This window comes from Dermochelys coriacea, chromosome 14, assembly GCF_009764565.3.
Source record: "Dermochelys coriacea isolate rDerCor1 chromosome 14, rDerCor1.pri.v4, whole genome shotgun sequence".
Taxonomy (NCBI): Eukaryota; Metazoa; Chordata; order Testudines; family Dermochelyidae; genus Dermochelys; species Dermochelys coriacea.
In genome coordinates, this window is record NC_050081.1 from 8,408,078 (window position 1) to 8,425,450 (window position 17,373).

At 41.4% G+C, this 17,373-nt stretch overlaps 1 protein-coding gene across 14 annotated transcripts in view; it reads left to right on the forward strand.

The window, feature by feature from the left end:
* PITPNC1 (phosphatidylinositol transfer protein cytoplasmic 1) overlaps positions 1-17,373 on the forward strand; it is a 196,360-nt gene that overhangs the window by 88,522 nt on the left and 90,465 nt on the right. For 8 of the 14 annotated variants that reach the window (XM_043496323.1, XM_043496317.1, XM_043496326.1 and 5 more), the window contains 3 exons: positions 6,231-6,374; positions 14,431-14,519; positions 14,993-15,000. In XM_043496323.1, the coding sequence (XP_043352258.1) occupies positions 6,231-6,374; positions 14,431-14,519; positions 14,993-15,000 (241 nt within the window). Of the gene's footprint in view, positions 1-6,225; positions 6,375-14,430; positions 14,520-14,992; positions 15,001-17,373 lie in introns of all 14 variants that reach the window. The other 6 variants (XM_043496321.1, XM_043496319.1, XM_043496322.1 and 3 more) reach the window with 1 other exon arrangement.

The following is a 17,373-nucleotide window of genomic DNA, read 5'->3' on the forward strand; positions in this document are numbered from 1 at the left end:
CCAAAATGGAGTGATGGGTGGAATAGCCCATCCCCTCATTTTTTTCGTCCTCCAGTTAGGCCTAATACCCAACACACCAATTTTGGTTCAGTGATTTCTAGTTCCATACTTTTTTTGTTTACCCGGCATGAATTTAACAGTCCTTAACTTATGTCAGGAGGCCATTTTGTTTGGACTAATTCAGTCTTTCTTTTTCGCTTCTGTTTCCCATCAATGTTATTTGTTACAGTTTATTGTGACACCTTATGAACTTTCACTCATTTTTACAGTTGTGCTCACCGTTAGAGTAGATTTGTAGGCACAGTTATTACAACTCCTATCCAGTAGGACAAAGAACTCAGAACTCTGCTCTCCCCAGTTCCTTTCCCTGTTCTCCACCCTGCAGTGAGACATGGAAAAGCCTGAAATCTGCTTCTCCGTTGCCCTCTCCCCCCATCAAAGTTGCTTTCTCTACACTTTCTATAAAAGTCAAAACCATTCATATTTTTTGTAGATAATTCAGCTGATCAGTCTCCTTCTTAACCGAAATCCAGACAGCCCTGGGACTCAGAACTGCTTTTCTGCATCATGCAGAGACAGAGCTCCCTTCCCTCCTCTGCTTTGCTTAGGGTCAGCCACAACCACAGTGCCTGAAGCCATGTTTCCTGTGGCACCCATGCACCATGCTGACAGCACTGAGGGCTTTAGAGATCTCCCTGAAGCCTGAGACTGGGGCTAAAAGCCTTAAGTTAAACAGGTGTCTCCACCTGCACTGTTGCTAGAGCTATACTCAGAAGTCTGCCTGGCATGCCACGCCTCACTTTGTACAGCGTCCCACAAATGTCTGAGCCAACCTACCCTGGCTGCTATGGTTCATGGAAAAATACAACATATTAGTGATCATAATGCTGATTAGACAGTTTCATTGTTAGTAAATTATGGTCACTGAACACTGTGTTTCTCTTCCACTTGAAGAAATAATGTTTGAAAACTTTCCAGCTGGTTTATTTAATGCCTTTCCACTGAAGCAATTCCAGCTATGCACTATACCATCCCGACGTTGGGTGCAATATGGTTTGATTAGAAATCTTCATCCCATGCCAGAACTGCATCTGTACATGCTATTGAGACACTAACATGCTGTATTTAGAGGACAGGGTAGCTCCTAAGAGTTAATAGTAACAAGATTGGCAGGTCAGATACTGATCTCATTGACACCAGTAAATGCAGAATGATTCCACTGAATTAAAAAGTTACACTTGAGATCAGGATCTGGCCCTCTGATATCAGTCTTGTTCAGATCAAATTCTGTTAAGCTTTGTTGAACTGCAGTTTGGAAGATGAAAGAGTGAATGAGGACAGGTGCTATAAAAATCCAATTTTCTAGGTATGGTGTGTTTGAAATTGAACATACTGGGTATTGTAATGCCCCGTACCAAGGAAAAGCCTTTATTTACTTTCAGAAGCATCAAAATATGTAAAGTAAATAGTACAGAGTACTATATAAATGAAGAATGTTTCTCAAGGTCGGATAGGATAGCTTGGAGAATTAATAATGGTTTATAGAAACTTTCACCTATGGATCACCGACTCAGGTGAGATATGACCAGAAATTACTACTCTCCATGACCAGCACTCGACCAAATGGCATACCAGGCAAGCAGCATCTTTGGAGCCCCCACCACCTTCATTTGTTAAATTTTTGAATACCTTATTTTAATTGCATTTGTAGCCCATTTCATGAATCTGATGCGCAATTTGCATGCATGATTTATCCCTGTCATATAAGATGATAAATTTGCATGCTAGGATTTATAAATCTGTATTTATTCAAGCAAATAAAAAAGTTGTTTCCTCTAAGCTTATGTAAACTTTTTAATTTTAAGAATAACTGAAATGTACTAACATCAAGAAATTGAGCTGTGCACCAACATTGGGTGGACCAGTAGTAAATGGTGTTATGGTAGGTTACAGCCTTAGAATGTAAACCCTAGTCCTTTAGTTCAAAAGTTCTTTGTTATTCTGTTTCAGATATTTTTCTCATCAGATTTGCTCCTCGCTGCAAATTAGATTACAGTTGAGCTTTTTGCTTTCTAGACTGAGCTCCTGAAGGCTTCTATTGGGGCATCTTTTATTTTCATAGAGGAAAACAGATAGACTTTTGCTCTCCCTAATAGTATGTTCCGCACTCTTAGAAAGTCATCAAACGTTACATGTTAAGCATGACAAAAGAAGTAATAGTGTTCCTTTTATATTGTTGCATAAATAGGGGTTCAATAGATTTCTCTGGTATCTCATTAAATATGTCCTTTATTAGTCACTACTTACACTCTTCAAGTCTTAAAACATAAGTACACTTTCACAATAAAACAAGATTCACAGTATCACAGCTGGGCTTTCACTTCAGTTCAGTTCATTCTTATGTCTCATTGACTGCCTGGTGATGCCCTGCCCATTATACAGGCTATGACTGACAACATTTTAGGAGGGTTGAGGAAAATGTAGTTCTCAGAAAGTCTGGAATGTTCCATGAGATTCTACAAAGGTCCAGAACATTCTAGGAGGATAGTGAAAAATGAATCCCCATATGGAATACCTGAAACACGTTACTTCAAACATTTTATTTTCCCTTTTGTTGCTAACAACAAAAATAGCACCCCAGGTGGTTGCCTGGGTTGCCTGCCCCTAAATCTGGCCCTGCTGTTATCTGATGGTTGGGTGGTGTTGAGTGGGAAATGGAGTTTGGTGGGTGGCTACCCAGCTTCCAATGTAAGTGTCCACAGCATCAAAATTAGCAACTTTCTTGCCAGTCTCAGGAGAGAAGCCAATGTCTGATTCACCCATGAATAGCCTTTGACTCATAGAAATAGTCCTCACAGGTCAGGTTTAAGGTACAATGCCAGGGCAGTGTGAAGAAGCTTGCACTGCTGCTGCCTCTGCCCAGACTTGTTCTGTAGACAACCCAAAGACTTCAAACGCCAAACCTGTAAATCTGGCTCCTTTCACCAGCACTAAACCCACCTGAAAATTTTCAAATGCAAAATGCTTCTTGCATGATGCCAAAGAAAGACACCTCTACCATTCCAGCCGGGGCATGTTTTCAGGGCCGGGGACATGATAGGACAGAGGCTAAGCCCTGGGACCACACACCTGGCTAGTGGGTTGGCTCCCCTTTACAAGGGGCACCTCAGTGAGATAATGGGGATTGGGATTGGCTGCCTGTGCACCTGAGCAGCCTATAAGAGGCCACACAGGCAAGAGGCTGGTCTTCTTACTTCCTCTGCATCACTGTCAAGCGCCTTTATGACTTCTCTTCAAGAAGGCCTTAGACATAGGCTAAGTAGGCAGATGCTTAGTGTGCTACTTGTAAGAGGACACTGTTTGGGAATAACAAGGTTATTCTGCAAGGGATAGTTCTAAATTGATAAAATATTATATAAAAGCTAGGTATTTTTATTATAAAAAACTGTTCTCTCCTGGTGACAAACCCCGTCTCAGCCTTCCTGTTTCTGCTCAGTCATATACTCCAGAATCCTTTGCTGTGATTGCCACAGCAGCTCCTTTAAAGCAGTAGTTCCCATTTTTTTTTACTAAGGTGACCTACCAACTGCATTTTGTCTTTTTTTTTGAGATTCCCCCGCATTACATATATTCACCCTCAGCCCTGGCCTCCACGCAGCCCTGTGCAGAGGGGAGGCTCTGAGGTGAGGAGTGGGGTTGAAGAACAAGCTCACCCTATACTCACTCCACAGCAGTGGCTCCTGTCCCAAGGGGCTGGGTCCAGCTCTCCGCCCCAGGCATTGCAACCTGGTACCCAGGGTTGCTTCACCACTCAGGTTTGGCCCATGCATCCCTCTGTCAGGGTCCAGTGACAGGTTAGTCCGGTCCCAGATGTGATGACCCATCTAAAACCTTCCTGTGACCCATTGGTGGGTTGGGACCCACCGTTAGGGAAACACAGTTTTAAAGCACTGCAGCATCTAGCGACACTGCAACCATGGAACAGAAACAGGGATTGAGTTTGGGAAGGAAGAAATTCTATAGGTGGGAGCAAGTTCCATCCTTTTCAAAAACAGGAAGATAGGAGGGTTGCTGATCTGGCTTGACAGGTGCAAGAGAGACAGCAGAGAGTGAAGGATACAGGGTAAAGGAGGCACTAAGTCCTATCTTCACCTAGGTAATATTGCACATACACCTGACTCTGCCAGACATTTCTGAATCCATATATTTTAAATTTAGTACTGCTTGTACTTGGAAAGCCTCCATCAAGGCTCCCCCCAGAACTGCAGTGTTAGCATCTTCCTTCCTCCTCTCTCTTGGCTGCTGTTTGAAATTGTTCTCAGGACCCAGTTCTGCTCCTGTTGATATAAAAGGCTGAACTCCCGCTGATTCCCATAGGAGCAGGATCAGACCTTTAATTTGCAGTTCTCCATGACAGAAAGTAGTCCAGGGGAACAGAGTTAATACCTCCAGTACTGCACAGTAATGTAATTTCTATTGTGCATAGTGTCTCAGAAACTGATATCTCAGTGGACGGTGGTAGGCACTGTTTTAAATAATAATAAAATAATTTGTACACAAGTACTAAACACCAGCCCTGCTATTTAGCACTTGAGTATATGAGACACATACTGTAGCACTTAATTGTTAGTAATGAAAGCACCTCAGTTCGTGTATCAACAACCTGGCACAAAGATCATTTATAAATCTGTCTTTCAAAATACATTGGAATTCTTTGTCAGATGTCTGATGTGTTTCTTACTGGGGATTAGTTCTCTCATCACAGCTACCCTAGAAAAAGACTTTTTCAAGTTAAAAAAAATCCATTAAACAATAAAGTCAAGAGGGAGCTGTTGGTTCTTAACTATTCTCTTATGCTCCAAAATGTACAAAGACAGAGACAGAAAAAATGGGGGAAACTAAATAAAAGAAAATTATAGAACTCAGTGAAATAAGAATGAATCTGTCAGTTATGTAAGACATTCTTTTAAAACTCGGAGCAGAAGCATGAAACTTGCGCAGAAAATACCAGTTTAGAGGTTAATAGAAAAAAATACCTTTTCATTCAAGAAAATCAATGAGTTCTTAACCTACTTTAGTGAATTTCTGGTGTTGGTAGAAAGTGCTGGATTGACAAACTTGAATAATAAAGCCCTTGATGCATTCATAGACCGGGGCAGGGTAGCAGTGCAGCCTTCCCCAAACTGACTGTCCAGAGTGCCTGACGATTGACCTTCAAGGATGTCTAGCAGAAAGAGTGGAGGCCAGTCATCAGGACCCATTTAGTTCTTGGCTTCTCTGAGGAGTCTAATAAGGGTGTCAGCTGTGGTGGCGGTATTGTGATGTGGACATTTATCCACTAGAAACTGGGCAGAAACCACCAGCTTGCTTCACACTGACCATCATGAAGCTGGTGGATGTCTTATGGTCACAACTGATCATGGCTAGGTCATTATTTCCTGCTGGGTATATGTATGTGTCTGTATAATTTTTTACCAGGCTGCCATTCCTGGCACCTCTACAGTCACAGCTGTCTAGTTCTGTTTAAAAGGGGTGCCTTGCATATCTCTCCGTGTATAAGCAAAAAAATTGGGAGTCTCCTCAGGATACTGCTTGCCTCTTGATATCTGGTTTAGAAGAAGAAAATCAGTCCCCTTATGACAGTGAGGTACCCTGATGGTTTGGACGCAGGTAGTAATTTAGGGGTCTGCTGCTGTAAATTGGCATAACTCATTTAACTTCAATGGAGCTACCTTGATTTACACCAGCTGCGGACCTGGCTCTATAGCTACAAATTCTTAAAGAGGTATGCCAAGGGCTTTCAAAGAAGTCTCCTTCACCAACTTTTTCATGACTCCTTGCCAATCCAGAAATTTCCACCTTTCCAGAACACTGAGGCCTTTATTCTGATCCATATCACCCCCACCTATGGTTTTTAAGTTTTTAAGGTTCCCATGATGTAATTTACCTATGTAACAATGATCATGTACCACATGATTGATCTTGGTAAAGTACTTTGAGGTTCCCTAGGTAGAAGACACTATTGATGTACCACTATTATTTAGTAATTTATTTATTAGTAGTAGTGTTTATTATGATCATTCTGGCAGTTCTCAATGCAGTGATTCTCCCTCCCCTCACTACCTTTAAATTGCAAATTTTTCTGCATAACCCATTGACATTTGGCTTGTGGATACTCATGCATTGTATATGGCTAATACATTTGCTCCTGTTTTTGTTTTGCAGTACAGAATTGGACAGCTGTACATGATCAGTAAGCATAGCCATGAGCAGAGTGACCGAGGAGAGGGTGTGGAAGTTGTGCAGAATGAACCCTATGAAGATCCAAATCATGGCAATGGTCAGCTAACAGAAAAACGGGTCTATCTCAACAGGCAAGTACTAAGCAGCTGTTTCCCTGGACAGCATGCTGCTGTAACCTCCAGTCATGCACAGTGTTGAAGATTTGCAGGGCATAACATCTCTCTCAGGAAATACCCTTTGTGTTTCAAATGTAATGTGTTCTATTGACTACAGACCAGCTACTGGCAACTGCAAGGAAGGGGACAGTGGAAGAGCGCTGTCACTTGAAATAGAGACATTTTTTATTTTAGAGCACATTTTCCATGGCAAAGAATTATGGCCTGAAGGCAGGATTGTGTTGAAAATCAGCACATTTCTCTATTTTCTTTCACACTTCCCCATTTTTCAAAATACATAAAACAAAAAGGGGATCTGTTTAAAAGAAAAGTAGTGTGCCAGATGGACTGGGAGTCACTAGATCTGGGTTCTGTTCCTCACTCTATCGCATGCTTGCTGTGTGATCTTGTGACAGTCCAGGAGAGTCTGATTTTCCAAGGTGCGGAGCACCAATAACTCCCATTGACTTTAATTAAGGTTGTGGATGCCCTTAATATCTGTGTGCTTCCATTTCATCCCCAACAGTAAAATGGAAATGATGGTTCTTCTCTCCAGCACAGAGGTGTTTGAAGATTAATTCATTAATGTTTGTAATGTGCTGTGAGAGCTTCTGATGGCAAATGCTATAGAAGTGCAAAAAATTTAACACACTGAAGTTCTTCTTTAAAGCAAAGTTATTTTCTTTTCAAAATCTAGATCAAAGATAGATTTTTTTTTCTAAAATCCCAAATCGGCATCTTCAGCGAAAATCAGATAGGTGCATTAAAATTAATCCTGCCTGAAATGGCACGGAGGTTAATCATGTCTCCTCTGTTTAACATCAGTAGCATGCAGAAAGTCACTCTGGCCCCACACTTAGCGGAGAATTGCCTAGAGTAGCAGTGAGCCCTTGGGGTGCTGATGCAGCAAGATTGAGCACTACTTCATAAGAACTGCACAAGGCCAGTGACCCATTTTGGTAACAAAAGATTTGTCTCAGCAAAGTGAGTTGACATTATGAATGACCACTAGAATTGTACATCAGTGACCTTCTGCAGCAAAGTGACAGGCTTAAAGACATGATGAGAAAAATTGCTTTTGTTTCCCGACAGCCCCATCATTTCCTAAAGCAGAATATGTGTCTTTTCTGCAGCTGAAATTAAAGTGTTAGGGGTCAGTGCCTCCACACTGACTTAAAGCCCAGTATTAATTTTAAAACCTATATATATATTTCTGTTGTATAAAATATATCCCTTAATCTGCTGCAGTTTTTTATTACTACTGATGTAATGGAATGTTGCTGCTTTTCTAATTCTTCTCTGTTCCCTTAGGCCCATTTTCTTTATTAAGCTTTTCTGCACTGTGATCCTTAGAAGCAGATATAGCAATATTGTGGCAATTACACCATTGCATGTTACTCTGGAATCCTGACAGATCTGACCTTTCCCCAGCCTAACAACAGAATTACCAGCAATATTCCACACCTACAAATAATTGTTCTTGTACAAAAAGTCTGCTGAGGGCTTTATTCACCACCTAAAAGCTTAATATCTGTCACTGAATAGGAGATCAGTGCTAATACAAATGTGCTTGGTATGTACATGTGTTCAAAATGCTGTGCAGAGACATAACACGTTTTCAGAAACTGTCCTGAGGATTCATATCAAATACATTCACATGCCTCTGTGGTTAGTTTTATCTCCATTCCAGAAAGAATGTGAGATGTTTACTTCCATTTGGGAAGGAGAAACAGCGAGGACAGATCACTGCACCTTCATGCAGACTCTAGAGATTTCAGGGTAGCTGTCCATTCTGTCTCCTTCACTTGTCCCCTCGTGAGATCCATATTTTTGTGGGAGGTGAAAGATCATTCTCTTTGAGAGATCTTTTTCTGTCAAAAAAGTACCATATCTGATCCATTGCAACAAAATGATTCCGATACTTTCTTGACTAAGGGAAAGTGCCCTTGAGAGAGTGTCAGTGTCTTACTAGCATGCTGCCTGATGGCCAGTACAGATCTCATAGAATCATAGAATATCAGGGTTGGAAGGGACCTCAGGAGGTCATCTAGTCCAACCCCCTGCTCAAAGCAGGACCAATCCCCAACTAAATCATCCCAGCCAGGGCTTTGTCAAGCATGACCTTAAAAACTTCTAAGGAAGGAGATTCCACCACTTCCCTAGGTAAAGCATTCCAGTGTTTCACCATCCTCCTAGTGAAAATTTTTTTCCTAATATCCAACCTAAACCTCCTGCACTGCAACTTGAGACCACTACTCCTTGTTCTGTCATCTGCTACCACTGAGAACAGTCCTCTTTGGAACCCCTTTTCAGGTAGTTGAAAGCAGCTATCAAATCCCCCCTCATTCTTCTCTTCCACAGACTAAACAATCCCAGTTCCCTCAGCTTCTCCTCATAAGTGTTCCAGTCCCCTAATAATTTTTCCACATCCTTCTTGTAGTGTGGGGCCCAAAACTGGACACAATACTCCAGATGAGGCCTCACCAATGTCAAATAGAGGGGAACTATCACGTCCCGCAATCTGCTGGCAATGCCCTTACTTATACATCCCAAAATGCTATTGGCATCTGTTGGCATGACTGTTCTACTTCTGCTGTCCATAAATACTTTAGTTTGTAGTTTCCATTATAATGGGGAAAAAAGCCTTGCCATAAATACCAGTTTATGAGTTACATTCATAAAAGATGGTGCTCTGTGGGCAAATCATCAATTCTGTGAGTCACAGATACAGGACTAGTGCAAATTCATATATTGCTCAGAAATATCATCTCTTAGATTTTATGGGTGAAATCCTGGTTCCCTGGGATGGAACAATGGCAAATCTGCCATTGACGTTAATGGGGTCAGGATTTTACCCTATATCTTCAAGCGTAAACAATTCCAAAGTCACATTGACTTGGCCTGGCTTTTTATCAAGTACCTGACGTTAATCTAGATTAGAAGCTTTGGCTGAAAAACAGTTTACGTACATTAGCAATAAAAGGATCTTTTTTCTTTTCCTGGTAGTTGTCTGTTCAGTAATTCAGCATTCAGTAATTTGTGACATTGTCAGAACACTGAATATAAAGTTTATGTAGGCCAAAAAACTTCTAAAATATATGGATCAGTGTCCAAGATGGCTACCACATAGGAAAGTGTGAGCAGATTCAACAAGTCTTAAACCCTTTCCTAACCGTTGAACCCACTCACTGCTCCCTCTCCTTTTACTGACAAGCCCAGTCTCCCTTCTAGCCCTTAATATATCTCCTGGACTTCACTTTTATAGTGAAATCATGGCCGCATTGAAGACAACAGAAAAATGCCCTTTAAATTTAAGGAGGCAAGGATTTTACCCTCTATTGGCATTCTAAATGTTTGAGCTGCTCATACCTATCTACCCACCGCATCTGGTTTAGTTTACCATTCTAGATGCAGTGTTGTCATCAGATTAATGGGATTGCAAAAGGTGTAAATCTGCTAAATGTGATCCACTGTTTTCCAGCTGGAGCTTTCTTGTATTTTTGACAACTAAATCAACACAGACTCATCACTTTGAAACATTTCTGGGGTTTCATTGTACCTTCCAAGTTTTGCTTTTAAGTTTTTGGGTTCCGAACTCAGTAAAAACTGATGACTTTCACCTGTTTTCATAGTACTTCTCAGCACAAGTTACCAAGCACAACTGTGATTTTTTGGGTGGTTTCAGCTTAAAATAGATCTGAGTGTTCTAAAGTAGATGCAGGTTTTCTCTAAATATTCGAGAACTATGGTGAATTTTGCAATGGAACTAGTCTAAGACTCAAATTTGTTGCAATGCTGGAAACTAGTCTAGTTTCACATGATTTCTCTGAGCATGTTTTACACAGCCATCATTCCTGTTTAACTCATTTGATAGCTGTGTTGTAAGTTATCAGCAACAGGAGAGGCAATAATACATTTTAGGGCAACAGAAGCCTTCACTGAGTTCTGCTAATGTTGCGTTCTGATGGATTAGTACATGTCTGTCAATCTGCAAACTTCATTCTGGTTTGTGAACTCCATTTTGATTGTTAAACTATGCTGCTGAGTCTTCACTTTGGCAACTTCAAGCCTCCATTTTCAGCTGAAGCATCCAGGTGGTATCAGGGAAAATCCTTGTATCTAGCAGAGGGCTAACAATGGAGAGCAAAAAAGGGTCGTCTACCCGGATGGTCTTCAACTCAAATGGAAGCACCCTAAAACAACGCACGTACTGCAGTCCACAGGAACCACTCTTACCCCGTCTGGACTTCAAGTAGGCTGTAACCAAGCAACCAATCGCCTAACAAGGGACTTGAAGCCACTCGGGGGATCACCTGACGGAGGGAACTAGAATTTTGTAAAAGAACAAATTCTGCTCTCTCTCGCCAGCCATCCATTGGCTGACAACAGGAGGGGGCAGGAGGAGATGCAGAAGAATCCCCACCTCCCTGGAAGACACTGACTAAGAGCCAAAGGGCCCTTAGGAGGGGTCAAGAACTGCGGTGGGGTGTGTGTTTGTTGGTTTTCTATTGATCTGTATATCTCTTATGCTCAGTCTGTGATTAACTTGTATGTGATGTAAAGTGCCTTGGCAAAGTCTGTGTCACCAACTCCCTGAAAGGTGGAGCAGTAATTCAGAGTCCTGACAAGGGTGGAGCTCTGGAGGGGATATGCAAGGGCTACTGCAGAGACTGGGAAAGTCCACAGTGGTCTTGGGGTGCAAGTCAGCGGGGCTATGGAGCCCCATGACCCAGGAGTGGGTACCAGCATTGGAGTCTGTACCCCAGCAGTGTGCCTGAAAAGCCAGACATAGAGGAGTGCCTGAACACTGGTCAGACTCAATAACCCTTAAACTCATGAGAGCCAAAGGTTTGGGTCCAGAAGAGCAGCCTGGTGAGCGCACACAAAGGGGAGCTCAACTAGGGCCGTAACATAAGTGTTTTAAGTCAAACGTATTGAATTTAAATAGAACTACAACTATAAACAGCACTGTAACAAGGCAGCTTGCCCCTTATGGGCTGGAGGGCTTGGGGCTAGCCAATTCTGATTACTAAAGAGGCATGCCTGGATTGGATCAGGTAATTCCCTATAAAGAGCAGCAGGGAAGGGGGAAATGCAGGAAACTTCAGGAATGTTCTCCAGGAAAGACCCCGATATCAAGGGGTTTGGAAGCCAGAACTGGAAGCCTGAGGCTCTAGCCAGGTAGGCCCTGGGTATGGGCCTGCCAAAGCAGGAAGGTCTGGGAGCAGGTTCCAGCAGAAAGATTTAGGGCATGGAGTTTCCCTACTGAGAGTACAGGCAGGAAAAGCCTGGTAGTGACCTGACAAGAGGTTAAAACCAATGGCCTGTGTTTTGGGACCTTGAGTTTTATTTATGTGAATAAACTCAGAGCCCTGAGAAAGGGTGGTGAAGAGACAAGAAAAGACAGGGTGGGATTTGTTTAAGAAGCCCTGTGAGGGAGAAATTGTTAGCAGGGCACCGCAGAGGCACCTCTGATCATGAGGAGGTGCATGGGGTGCTGACCCCACTACAAGCACAGTATATTTATTAAAATCTCACAACTTCAGATTAAAATCAATCCGACTAAATAGAATTTTAAAGGTACAAGTGATCATAATCAAATAATTGCAAAATGCCAGACTTTTGGGAAATAAGGTCAAAAATATAGTGCTTAGGCTAATCGAATTGAAGATACAAAAGAATGCTGTAGAAACAGATAGTGTTCCTTTATCTCTGTTACCTAAAATGAGTCCAACTTATTTGAGCAGAATTTTTATGGAAAGTAAAGGGAGACCTTCTACAAAATTAGTTCCCTGATAAGTACGCAAAAGGTTGTTCCAAGGAGGAGGGAAAAAATTGTTCTCCTTAACCTCTGAGGATAGGACAAGAAGCAATGGGTGCAAATTGCAGCAAGGGAGGTTTAGGCTGGACACTAGGAAAAACTTCCTAACTGTCAGGGTGGTTAAGCACTGGAATAAATTGCCTAGGGAGGTTGTGGAATCTCCATCATTGGATATTTTTAAGAGCAGGTTAGACAAACACCTGTCAGGAATGTTCTAGATAATACTTAGTCCTGTCATAAATGCAGGGGACTGGACCAGATGACCTCTCAAGGTCCCTTCCAGTCCTATGATTCTATAACTGTCAAGTATCAAATTTAGCATTTGATGTAGCAGCTAATTTTTCAAAGAACAAATTAACTGGTTGTAGAAGTTTCAGGAAAAAAGAGCCCTGGTTTTCTGCTGAAGAACTAAAATTAAAATCTAAGCAGGATAATTTATAGCTGCACTCTAGGCAGCCAAATCCAAAGCTCCCAGTTTAACTTTCCAATGAAATCAATGGACATTTTGCCATCGACTTCAGTGGGACTTGAGTCAGCAATCAAATGAGGCATTCATAATAGCAGTGATAATGTGTCACACTTAGTTTTCCATTGTATAAAGCAAACTGTGGAGAAGGCCAAGCCTTTGGCAAGGGAAGTAGCTTTTACCATTCTGACGTATTCCAGAGATCAGAACAAATGGAAAGTACACTTACATTTAGAATCCCATAACCCAGTTCTCTGAGCCAACAACAAGGCCCATGTTTTCTTCCAAGTGGATTTCAGAGAGATGTCACTGGACTCGCACTACCACTTCTGAAATGACATGGAGATGAAGTGGCACTTGATTGAGGATTTGTTTATAAGATACTTCTATGACGGTCAAAATGAGGCAGAAAACCAGTTAAAGGTCCTGTTCCTGTAGTCCTTTCTCCTGCTGGGGGCAATGGGTGCTTTGTGTGAGCAAGGAATGTAGGTTTCATGCCATGACTGGACACTTTTAAACAACTCATTCTGATACATAAATACCCTAACTGCATCAGACTAAAAAGAAAAGGAGTACTTGTGGCACCTTAGAGACTAACAAATTTATTAGAGCATAAGCTTTCGTGAGCTACAGCTCACTTCATCGGATGCATTTGGTGGAAAAAAAGAAAAGACTAAGAAGGTTCACTCAAGACTGTAGCTGTAGAGCTCCTTAAAAAAAAATAAAAATACAGACCTTCCCTTACTTTCATTCTCTGGAGAGCCCAAACTCTCCTCAGTGGCATAGTGGCAAAGTCTAAATAAATACAGTGAAGATTTTGTGAGAAAGTTATAAAACACAACCAAAGGGCCTCTCCCTGGAGTTCCTTCCTCCCTGATATTCGTGCTGGGATGCCAGACGCTGTCCAGAGATCTGGCAATCAAGTTCAAACAAACAGATTTCTTCCTGTTTCTGGGAGAGACTGATAGCATCCAGTGTTCCGTCTAATTTTTCCCACCCATGTGCAGAATGAATTTTGTTATGTAATTTGTTCTCCAAAAACCACCGCTTAGGGCTTTGTTCACAAGAAAAGCGTGGGTAAGCAAAAAACAAACCTTCAGACAATGTCATTGTGAAGGCGAAAAAGTCAATGCACTTAACGTCTGGTTTACATGAAAACTTGTGGGTTTAGATGTGGTAACTTCTGTATTTTGGCTTCCACACAAATGCAAAGATTTATATCGAGCAAAATCTTGATCAAACAATCTTTAATTATCCAAAACCCTCTGTTATCCCTGACAAACATTGGTGGTATTGAAAATGAGCGTGAGCGAAAGCTTATGCTCAAATAAATTTGTTAGTCTCTAAGGTGCCACAAGTACTCCTTTTCTTTTTGAAGATACAGACTAACATGGCTGCTATTCTGAAACACTGGATCTTATGACCTGTGCTGATTCCTCACATGACCAAGGCTGTGAATTCACAAACCCATACTTTGAATCTTCTCCTTAGCTAGAGAAGTGTAAAGGGAAGTTATTCTCCCCAAAAGAATGAATAAATGTGTGGCAGTGCAATGGCCAGTGGTCAGGAGTTGGCTAAAGTGAGATTTCAATGCAGATTTAAATAATTTACAGACATTACTGTGTGAGGACTTAGTGTTAGTAGGTCCTGCTTAGTACATGTCAAATTGTGAGCATGATTAGAAAGTATCTTACAGTTCTTGCAAGTCAATAAATATTCTAATTTGGGATTTTCTTTCTTTGCAGCAAGCTACCTAGCTGGGCCAGAGCAGTTGTTCCCAAAATATTTTACATTACAGAGAAGGCTTGGAATTATTACCCATATACAATCACAGGTAAGTACTGAAAGCAAACTGAAAACATTGGAAGTTTATTGTGGATAGTCTTGCCTGTCCTTAAAGGCTGCATGCCACATACCTAGAGGCAGACGTTAAAATATTTGAACAATTCCTATTTAACCACCGTGTATTTTTATTTCTCATCAGTTGCTATTACCAAAAAATATGGCTAATATGCAGAAACTATAGATGGGTAAAAACTGAAACATCCTATGCTACCTTCTCCCCTTTTAAATTTCTGCATTAGCTCTTTAGATACTGTATATTAAATACCATGCCGACTTGTATCCCATGCTGTCCCATAGACTCCAGTGGGATTGCACGGTGAACTGTAAGTCAGTACTTTATTCAACCCAATGATTTTGATTATTAATATACATTTGCATTTAGTGAAAATAATTTGCATCATTATTTTATTCTACTTTTTTTTTCCTCTTGCCTTCTCTTACCAATGGACAAACTGGGACCAGAATACACAGTAAGTTTTTCACATTCTTTATTTCTTTAATTCTGAAAATAAGATCACTTCGTAAAATCCAGAGGTAGAAGCCAAAGCTGGCTCCTTTACTGCCACACTAATGCTGAGCAGGTTTGATACTGGAACTTTATTTTATGTAATTGTTCAAGAACATTGAAGCTAATTTAAAGTGTTTTATGGAGCGCTTATAAATTATTTAACTTATTTTGATAACTTGGTAATGACTGTAGTTATCACAGAAAAGAAGTTTCTATAAAAGCAGGGTTTTTAAAGTCCTGGTTCTTACTAGGAGACGAGACAGATTTTATTTTATTTTTAACACTTATAAAGTGCTTGTCTCTGGGTATAGGATCTGGGAAACTGTACCATCTGTAGTCAAAATGAAACAAAAACTGGGCCCAATGCCCAGAAAAACCAACCATTCCCTCAAATGGAGCTGGGCAAAAGAATAGGCACATAAAGAGAGACCAAATGGTTACAGAGGTACTAGCCTGCATAGAAAAATCTTTAGTTGAGCCTTGGAGAGAGAAACAAAGGTGGATGTCCTCAAGGACGACATTCCAGACATAGGGTCCTGTAACTGAGAAGGTCCTGGCCTGAGTTAGATTGACCCTCAGAGCAAAGATCAAAGATAACCCATCTGTCAGAGGGTGACTGGCCCCTTTAAGGGGGAGTGGGGTCCAATGCACCTGGACGAGCTACCTAGTGCCCAACAGGGCTAAGGGAAAGTACCTGGGCCTTATAAAGGGGGAAACAGCTGCAGGTTGTAAGAAGATGCCTGCAGACAGTGCAGGGAGTAGGATGGCTCCTGCAGGTCCCTGAGTCAGTGAGGAGGCCTGTGGAGAAGGCCAAACTCCAAGCAAGAGGCACTGGAGGGTGGGAAGACAGATCTTCAGGGAATAGGGGTTGTGCCTAGCTTGGGTCTGGGGCAAAAGAAAGGAACTTTAAAAGAGAGGATGGACCCTCTGGGAAGAGTGGCAGGGTCCAGCTGAAACTGCAGTGAAGAGTGTAGGTCTGAATCTATTTTGAAAGATTGTGTATAGGACTTAATAAATTGGACCCCAGAAGAGGAATATTTTGAATATCTGGCCTGTGTGGACTCTTTAGGAAGTCTGAGTTAAGGGGAAACTGAGGCAGGCCTCAGCAGAGCCGCCATACTAGCCATCAGCAGGCACTACAGAGCAAGCATGCCCTATTACACCATCCCTTCTGTATTGATAGTACAGCATTTAAAATGCTTATGCAACATTTTTCAAATCAGCAAGAGATTAATGTGATGAAAGTGGAAGAGAAGAAATCTAGGGACAGTTGGGAGGAGGTGCAGAGTTAAGAACATGCAGGAGGTAGGTAGGGTAGACAGAGGAAAATGTTAGTTAAAACTTAAGTGCCAAATTCTACTCACCAGATTGCCTGGCAGATTTTTTTAGGCGTGTTCTGCATTTGTGTCATGCACAATATTCCTAAGGGCGTAAGTGGTAGTCCACACTTAGAATGAGTGCAGAATCAACAATAGTGACCTGAGGGCAGATCATTCATTGCTGTATATTGTCACAGGTCCAGTAACTTCAATGGGCTTATGACAGTTTACGCCAGCTGAGGATCATCTCCTCACATTGCGGATTTGGGAGCAGAACTTTTCCCTAAATTGTGTAATGAAGTTAACATACATCATGAAATGTGGCATTGGCATCCATTACCTACGCTCTGTTTTACACTCTGAAAACTTTTCATTAACTGTTTACCTGTTAAAAGTAGGTAATTTTAATTGTGGAGAAAACTACCAAGAGAAGAGCTAATGGGGATGTGCATGTAATTGATAAATTAATTGTGAACTTTTGGATCAGTCTTTCTTATAGAGAAAGAGAATTCCTTTTCCACGCAAAAATCTAAACCGTGTTCCTAATAGCAGTTGACTAAGGAAGATGTTATGGAGCCAACTGGAGAAAACAACTACAGTAAATCACCAAGACCTGTTTAAACACGAGTGACTACATCTGGGGAAAGATAACCCAAAGCAAAGATACTAATGGGTGGGAAACAGTCGGGAATGTTGAAAGAGCCTAGGGAGTGATAGCAGACAGCAAAATATATATTAATTTGAAATACAATATTATAAGGCACTCCCAAAAAAGTAACACAGTATATAAAAGCTAGGTATTATTATTAGTCAGACACCAAATCTGAATCAGAGATTTTATAGTCCGTCCCTCTTTGCACAACTGGTAAGAACCACAGATAGGGCATGTTTCAGAGTAGCAGCCGTGTTAGTCTGTATTCGCAAAAAGAAAAGGAGTACTTGTGGCACCTTAGCGACTAACAAATTTATTAGAGCATAAGCTTTCGTGAGCTACAGCTCACTTCATCGGATGCATC